General features: G+C 43.7%; 1 protein-coding gene across 1 annotated transcript in view; it reads left to right on the forward strand.

The window, feature by feature from the left end:
• Window positions 1-9319, forward strand: part of ST13 (ST13 Hsp70 interacting protein) — a 53097-nt gene that overhangs the window by 17236 nt on the left and 26542 nt on the right. The window contains exons 6-7 of the mRNA XM_083156640.1: window positions 5604-5688; window positions 7666-7776. Coding sequence (XP_083012766.1) covers window positions 5604-5688; window positions 7666-7776 — 196 coding nt within the window. The remainder of the gene's footprint in view (window positions 1-5603; window positions 5689-7665; window positions 7777-9319) is intronic.

The following is a 9319-nucleotide window of genomic DNA, read 5'->3' on the forward strand; positions in this document are numbered from 1 at the left end:
TGTGCAACCATTAAACAGGCTTATGTGGTGGCGAAGCTTCCTATGCCTGCTGGGTTGAAAGCCCACTCAACTCGTTCAGTGGGGACTTCCTGGGCGGCTGCCCGAGGAGTGTCGGCCTTACAATCGTGTAGAGCCGCTACATGGTCAGGCCAACACACTTTTGTCAAGTTTTACAAATTTGATGCTTTGGCCTCTGAAGATACTCAGTTTGGGCAAGCGGTGCTGCGGCAATCTCCGCACAATCCCGCCCGTTCTGATGTCTTTGGTATATCCCCATCGTTATGAACGACTTCCCTGTATCCCATAAGAATGTAAGAGAAAATAGGATTTTAATACCTACCGGTAAATCCTTTTCGCTGAGTTCTTATGGGATACAGGGCGCCCGCCTCTGTGCGGCGTTCTGCATGGGTGGGGAACCTCAGGACCGGAGGTCGTATGCGGCCCCCATAGCCGGTCTGAGTGGCCAGCCCACTCTGCCGGTGGCTTTACCGGGAGTCAAGCACAGGGGAATTCTCGCAAGAGGGCGGTAGTTCTCGTGAGATTCCACTTAATCAACAGCAGCCAGAGACTGTCAGTCCTATTCGGCAGCAGTCGCCAGAGCATGGGACGGCTGTAGCAGGACAATTTGTAAGAGAAATTTTTACATATGGGCCCATACAAACGGCCCTTGGTACAAAAAAGGTTCCCCACCCCTGCATTAAAGAGTACTGTTCCTGGAGTGTTAATTCACAAAGTTATTGACTTGCTCCTTTTTAATAGAATACAATGTTAACTATACCATCATTTTGCTTTTTCTTGCAGTGAATTTGGCACCTCACCGGTTATTTCAATTTATATATAATAACCTGTCTTTTCTACATGTTCTATAAATGTATTGTACCTGGTAGTTCACCTTTTTCTCTCCTTCTATAGCAGGGCTGGGCAACACCGGCCCTCCAGATGTTGATGAACTACACATCCCAACATGCCTTGCATCAGTTTCAGCATGGCCACATAGCAAAACTAATGCAAAGCATCCTGGGATGTGTAGTTCACTAACATCTGGAGGGCCGGTGTTGCCCAGCCCTGTTCTATAGGTTTCCTCACCCCTTTGTTCATTTTTATATTTTTCATGTGTAAAAAAAAATAAAATAAAAAAAGCCATCAGCTTATTCATTGTAACTATTTATTTATTAACAGTTTCTTATATAGCGCACACATTATGCAGCGCTTTACAGAGCATAGTTATGAGCAAAAACACAAAACAAAATTACATTACAAGACAGTTTAGGACAAGTACATGGTAAATATGGATAGTTGCATCAGGGGACATTACACTGAAGCAATCATCAGGGTGGCAGAGGTTTATACAGTATATTCTAAGAAAGGCACATGAGGAGAGAGGGCCCTGCTTGTGAGAGCTTACATTCTAAAGGGGAGGGTTAGACAGACAGACGGGTGACAGAAGGAAAAGAAGTGAGCATAAACCGGTTAGGATGAGAGATGGTCAGGTTTTATGCAGGAGGGTGGGAAGAGGTCAGCTTACTCTTTGATATTTTAAGTCTAAAAAAGCGCTGCGTCATCCAAGAGTAGACAGCAGAGAGACAGTTGGAGATATGAGTGAGGAGAGGGAGAGAGCTCAGGAAAGGATTGGTAGATTTTAGTATTATCAGCATAGAGGTGATAGTGGAAGTCAAGTGAGCAAATAAACTCACCCAGAGAGGACGTTTAGAGATAGAGAAGAGGGCCAAGAATAAAATGTTTGGGGACATCTACTATCAATGGAAGAGCAGGAGAGGTGAAGTAATTAGAGGTACAGCTGTGCATTTTCAAAACAGACATTGCACATACAAGCATAAAGAGTGATATTCAATGTTTTAGCAGTTGTAGAAATGGTGATATTATGGATGAATAGCCAGATTAAGCAGCCAGGTGTAGTATGTTGTGAGTATGGAGTGAGCAACTGAGTTGCTGTTTTCTGTCTTTCTGTGTCACTTTGATACCAAGATGTCAGGTTGGTTGGCAGTTTCTGTCAAGGCGAAGTCCAGGCTTTAAGCTATGTAACGGTTTGTTTTCTCCCTACTTAAAAAATCTTCCTACTTTAGAATCTAAAGGGGTGTACACACCGAATGATTTTTGCTAGTGAGCGACTTTAACTAAGCGATTTTGGCTAGATACAACAGCGATTTTGTCTATGGGCGATTTTGACTATACTAGAATTAACATACTTGGTTGGTATTCATTGCAGATCGCCTAGTGAATATCTCCCTCAGCAGTGAATAGCAGTGATTTTTGACTACACAGCCAGCGATCTAGTCAAAATATTCTTGCCTGGCAACTCTTTTATTACTAAGCGATATTATAGGGAGATTTGTCTAACCTTGACAGATCTTTACTAACCTTCTAAACCAGGGGTTCCCAATCTGTTGAATCACTGCACCCTAGAGTATCAGAATTATTTTACGGCACCCCTAGGCCCCCAAAAAATGTAGAGAAAAATATTAAAATAATTAGATTGTGTTTTTATATGTGCTTCTTAGGGTCAGTTATGTGGTAAAGGGCAGGATTTGCTTCTGTTAGTACACATATTTTTTGATTGGCAGCCACCAGCACTGGTTTTGCCCATAACTAATTGACAATAAATAATTTGAATTGGTCCTGGACCACCAAACCGTGGCACCCCTGCAAGTGTCGTTTGGGAACCACTGTTCTAAGCAATTTTGACTATGTAGTCAAAATCACTTAGAAGGATCACTCCGTGTGTACACCCCTTAACAAAATATCAATGGTCAGCCAGGCTGTGGTCAGCCTGGTATTCTCAATAAATACTAAAAGCTGTTTCTAAAGGGGTGTACACACGGGGAGATTTTGACTAAGCAATTTTGGGAGATTTTGGCTGGATGCACTGGAGATGATCAGAATCAGCTTTTTTGGCCAGGTATACTTGCGTAGCCGTTTAGGTAACCGTTAAACAGTGACAGTACAGATATACATAACACATACAGGTATATGCTCGATGTGCCCTGGGGATTGTAGATGCAGGGAACATATATTCGCTGAGCTGCACAGCGCCTAGGCAGCCATCAGCGGCGCCACTGGTCATTGCAAACAGCCAGGTAGGTAACAATATAAGCAGAGACAGTACAGTTATCACACAGGGAACACCTACCTGCAGAGCTGCACAGTAGGCAGCCAACAATGGCGCCACTGGTCATTGCAAACAGCCAGGTAGGTAACAGTTAAGCAGGGGCAGTACAGTTTTTTAGGTTGCTATGCAATGTCTGAGACAGGGGTGACACAGGGGTACATATGGCTTAGTGGCACAGTTCCTAGGCAGCCATTTGCGGTGCCATCTTGATCATGCTGCACAAAGCCAGCAGTAAAATTTAATAACTTTATTTATATAGCAGTTTTCTTCCATAGCTGGCACGCCCTGCCAGCTTGTTGCTGGCAGGGTGTGCAACCAGTGTTGGAACAGCATACAGGCTTTGCATACAGTGGGGGTGGAGGTACATGTTACAAATCATGATAAAGAAACAGTAAACAAAAAGTAATACATAGCTTTCATCAGCTTATACCACTTTTACACCAGAATACCGGATAGGACCCGGGAAATCGAACACGGGATATTGCCAGGGCATGCCCTGCCTCAGACCCCATTTACACTGCACTTCAATCCGGGTTATTCCCGGGTAAGGCCCTTTCACACTGAAAACGGATCAGCCCTGTCTTTCCTTGCTGGCGTCATTAAAAATGGACCTTTGGGCTGTTTGAGATGAGGTCACAAGAAAGGGAAAAGGGAGGGGGTGGGTTCTGCTCCCAGCATTGCAGCAAAGATGGTAGACGGAGTAGCTGTGTTGCAGTTGCAGACATGATGGTGCAGATCAGGTTTGGGGTCAGCCAAAGTGGAACACACTGCGTGACAGCCAGTGTGTGCTGCAGCAGATGAGGCTGTAAACACAGTGTGGAGTGTGCTTGCAGCACAGAGCGTGGTTACGCTGCTGCTGCGCTGCTACATGCGCCCTGTGCGGGTCTCCAGCAGATTACATCATCTGCCAGAGCTGCAGAAGCACCAATCAGCTCTTCGCGCCCCTCTACCCTCCAAATAACCCGGATAATGACCATTTACACCACCCTGAGCCCCGGATAAGCCCCGTGTCCGACCCTGAACATTTGCCGGGTCAGATTCCTGGGGAACAGTACCCGTGTTATTTTTTTTCAGCCCATTTACACCATGCCCTGCCCCGGACTGGAGAGGCAATATCCCGGGTCCAACCTCTGGTGTAAAAGGGGTATTAGAGGCTGGTAGAGATGGTAATTGGTGAAAAATAAAAATAAAATGATGCAATGTGTGGGTGTAAGTCCAAATCCAGTCAACTAATGCTTCAGATGACATGCTTGAGTTGCAGGCAAGCCTTGAGCAGGCTTCCAAATATTTCCAATTTTAAAGGAAAGTTTGGGTCAGCAGCATCAGGGCTGGGCAATTGCGGCCTTCCAGATGTTGATGAACTACACATCCCAGGATGCTTTGCATTCGTTTTGCTATGTGGCCATGCTGAAACTGATGCAAGGCATGCTGGGATGTGTCGTTCATCAACATCTGGAGGGCCGCAATTGCCCAGCCCTGGGTCAGCTGGTACAGGGGGTGGGGCTGGGGTTTGGACAAATTGCTCAGCAAGCTAATTAATGGTAGGGGAAGATGCAGGCTCCCAGTATCAAACCATTTACAATGCAGACTGTTCTTTAAATGAAAAGCATCAGATGTTCAAAATGTGATTAATCTACCTGTAAAATAGGAGAGGAGATGGTTTTAAAACTTCTCTCCAGTCAAACTAATGCTGCAGATGAAATACTTGAGATGCAGGCAAGCCTTTGACTAAGTGATTTTGTCTAAGCAATGATAATCTATGATCTAGTCAAAATTGTCTTGCCTGCACAGTCAATTTATGCTAAGCAATTTCTGCTAGACAATATTGACTAAAGGCTCATACACAATGGCCAACTTTGAGCTGAAAGCCGCTCAAAACCTGCCCTCTGCGCCGGGCAGGGGGAAAGCCGCTCGGTGTGTATGCACTGAGCGGCTTTCCCCGCATCGATAATTGACATCATCGCTGTCCATATCTAGTCAAAATCTGCTTTTTTAAAGTTCTCAGTGTGTTCACCCCTTAAGTTAATTGATTGAGACCCAGGCAGTGCCCCTCTCCCACTAGCAATAAAACGAAGGTAAACAAAAGGTAAGAGGTTACATACCATCACAGCCTCTAATACATTCTAATACTTTAATTCTTAATACAATTGCACAATTACCTATAATAATGCAGTATGCAAGGCAGAGTGATGCTGACTCAATACTAGCAATGGCATGTAAAGTGAAATACCTGTAATGAGATGAAGAAGACAGGTGTTACATCACAGTTGGTCCAGGCGTTAAGCTATGTAACTGTTTTCTCCCTACTTAAAAGTCTTCCTACTTTAAAATCTAACAAAATATCAATAGTCAGCTTACAATGGTCAGCCTGGTATTCTCAATAAATACTCCTATGTTGATCGTTAACAAAAGTGCTGTATAGCTGTTTGACATTGTGACTATTAAATTAGCCTTTTTTTTTAATTTCATTCTCCAGGTGAACTTCAAAAGGCAATTGATCTGTTTACTGAAGCCATAAAGCTCAATCCTCAGATCTCCATTTTATATGCAAAAAGAGCAAGGTGAGATTTGATAAGATAATCTGCCACAGCTGGGTGCACTTGCTGTGTTTTAAGTTTATTTACTTTTGAACCATGTTCCTCGTATGTATGCCCTTTTGGAGGGCATACATACGAGGCAATTTTATCCCCATTTTCTAAGCGATCTGTCTAGGTCGCTTAGAAATTAAGCTTGGATTGCTCCTTGTATATGTCCCTGATTGACTATGCGCGATCTGGCACATCGCCTGACTAGATCTTGACTAAGGGCAAGATGTACTAAGCTTGAAAAGTGATAAATTGATCTTTAATATCCTAGAATTCATATTCATTATTTGTAGTGATTTGTTTTTCCAAGAGCCTTGGTAGCAAGATCAAGAAGTGCCTTGCCATTTTCCTTGTTGGATCACCCTTTAATTTTTTTTTTTTTAGAAGTGTTTCCGTCTTTAAGTTGTCTAAAAAAACCTCTTCCATATAGACATCCCTCCTCATAAGAACAGCCCCTTCCCATTATGGTTTAATGATGATCATTTTATCATCTTTCAAGGTTTTTAAAGTGTGATAACATAGATTCAGTTTCCTCTTATCTTTCTAAAATGCCTGGTCAATTTCATTGCAAACAACCTTATTGAAACAGTCTAAAAAAATACTTCTACAGTATATAGGATAAACTATAGACTGTGGTTTAAACTTGGCTATGGATTCTTGTTCTAAACCGTTGATTGGAAAAAAAATATTATATTTTTTCTCTATTATAATATTGAAGTTCTCAGACTTCCAATGAGTGCAAAACAAGAGCAAGCTAATTTGTATCTAGATATACCATTTTGCTTTATTCCCACCGTTTAATGCCCATACACTAGTAAGATTTATCTTCAGATCTGGCTGGTTGAAACAAACACCTGGAAATGAATGAGTGACAGTTTGTCAGTTTTTCAGCACTTCCAAGCAAATGGTCAACTGTTATTTGCTCTCATCCATAACCATGTTTTTGTTCCAACCAGCCAGATCTGAAGATAAATCTATGGCCACCTTAAGAATCAGACCCAATACAGATGAGTCCTAGCTCATCTTACCCACTAATGCCCCTTTCAGACGCAAATATTAACCGGTATATTGCTGTTTTTTTACAGTTTCAAAATGGTAATATGTGCAGTCTGAAAGGTCCAGAGTGAATTTACCATTTTAAAATAACTGGTATTTTAAAACGGTAAAAAAGCTGGGTCCTACCTGTTTCAGACCCTATTTTTTGCTGTCTGAAATGGTACCCAGGCAGCAGTGAGCACTATTGGTCCCCAGCGCCGTGAATATTTAATGAGCCGGCCGCTCATTACATATGCGCATATGTAATGAGCGGCCAACTCATTAAATATGCACGACGCTGGCTCAGAGGGGACCATCTGAAGCTCAGTATCCCCTGCCTCAGGTACTGGGGGATGAGTGGATATGAGCGGGGTAGTATCCCTCCCCCCATTTACCTCCAGCAGCCAGCGAGTGTCAGGTCCCCATCCGGAGAGTGAGCTGGGGTCACCGCCGGAGAGGAGATGAGGGAGGAGGTGCGGGCCGTGTCACTGATGCTGCTTTCACACCACAAACCTGCTTTAGACCAGGTATTTACATGCGATGTGAAAGGGGTTAAACTTGCTCTGACCCATTTAAAAAAACAAACGTTTTAAATACCATTGCAGCCAATGCAGGTTTTGCACAATTAGCATGCTTGCAGATGTGTGCATGCACTGGTATTATACCAGTGATCCACAATATTGCTTCGGTGCTTACACTGCCACAAACAATTCACATTATTTAGTAATGTTAGTTTTCAATTCTCTGCAAAAACTCCTTATTTTAAACATGATTTGTTAACAAGCAAATGTAAGCTTTACTCCAATTTTTTAATCTGTAAAAAAAAAAAAAAAAAGAAATACATTTGACAACAGATAGGTTCAGGTTTCCTCTTATAAGAAACATCTAGCACTAACCAACCTATTTCATCTTCTGCAGCGTTTATGTGAAGTTGCAAAAACCCAATGCAGCTATCCGCGACTGTGATAAGGCTATTGCTATCAACCCTGATTCAGCACAACCATACAAGTGGAGAGGAAAAGCACACCGGTAAGTGGTATGTGCAAGGTTGTGTCATTGATGGAACCATGTTTTCCTCCTTTTATCCATGTGGAACACTGGGAAGATGCTGGATATTGCATAGAGCTGGGGTAGCCAACCCTAGTCCTCGGGAGCTACCAACAGTGCATGTTTTGCAGGTCTCCTCACAGAATCACAAGTAAGCTAATTAGCTCCATCTGTGTATCTTTTAAAATGTGTCAGTGATTAATGAGTGCAGCTGTGCAGCAGCTAGGTTGTCTGGAAAATGTGAACTGTTGGTAGCTCTGGAGGGCTAGGGTTGGCTACCACTGGCATAGAGCCTGGGTACCTGCTAGAGTGCTGGCAAAAGGGTCCATGTCCCGGGCCAACTCCAGTAGGCTGACCAGGGTGTGCCCAGCCTCAGATCGCCTGTCGGACAGATTTTTCCATTAACTCCCCCTGCTCCAGGCTACTTACAAGTGGCGGCTGCTCCTACTTTCCTCCACTTCTGATGAGCTGTGAAGTCCTTTTCTCAGTAACTACCTTTACACTTGTATGGCATCCCCCTTGGTGTCAAGTGGCACTTTAACAGGGATTCTTTCTTTTTCTTACTTGGCAGAGAGGTGAAGGCAACCCGACTCCCAAACCCAGCAATGATACACAGTTCTAAATAAAATTAAGCGGAGACTTCCTTGGGCGGTCCAACAAGAGTGGCAGCATTTTAGCTGAGCTCCAGCATGATCCTTTGGCTAATAACTTCTAAGTACCTAATCTTTTCCTCAAAACTTTTCCTTACTGCTAGTTGTGGATACAGAAGGGGTATATGCCTTGAACAATTGTGCAGATCTGGAGCCATCATCTGCACCGGAGTCTAGCCTAAGGGTATTCAGGCATTTATAACCACCCACCAGCATCTTTGGGTATGACTGTAGTGAGAGTTTGGCTTTGTCTCTCACAGTAGTTTCCCATCTGGTCACTGACCTGCACTTCAGGGAGATCCCTAACCTGGCAGTGGCTGACTGGTGCTCCCTGTGTGATCATTGTATGCTGGGCTCTCTCCAGTGGCCACCTAGTCCAGTGATGGCTAACCTTGGCACTTCAGCTGTTGAACTACACATCCCAGCATGCCCTGCAACAGTTTTACTATTTGGCCATGCTAAAACTGATGCTGGGATGAGTAGTTCAACAGCTGGAGTGTCAAGGTTAGCCATCACTGGATTAGTCCATTCCTCCTCCGTTCCTTGTTGTCTCCTGACTGCCATGTCTGGAAGGGTATACTTACCTGCAGTGCTGCTGCTTCCCCTGTGGTCCTGCTGAGCAGGAAGAAGCTGCTTCTGTTTCCATATGGTCATTGCACCTTATAGGCTGGAAGACTCCTGGAAGTACCATACCCAGCTGATGCTGTGTGTTTGACTCACGCTCACCCCAGCACTTACTTTTGCTTGGAAGGAATAAGGTTAAACTGTACGTCCTGTTCACATTTGATACACATCTTTTATTTCAGCACAACCTAGACCTTTTCTTTTCCTGTTCATTATTACCCTAAGCTGCATACTGAGACGTCTTGCATATG

Source organism: Crinia signifera, chromosome 8 (assembly GCF_055691185.1).
Source record: "Crinia signifera chromosome 8, ASM5569118v1, whole genome shotgun sequence".
Lineage (NCBI taxonomy): Eukaryota > Metazoa > Chordata > Amphibia > Anura > Myobatrachidae > Crinia > Crinia signifera.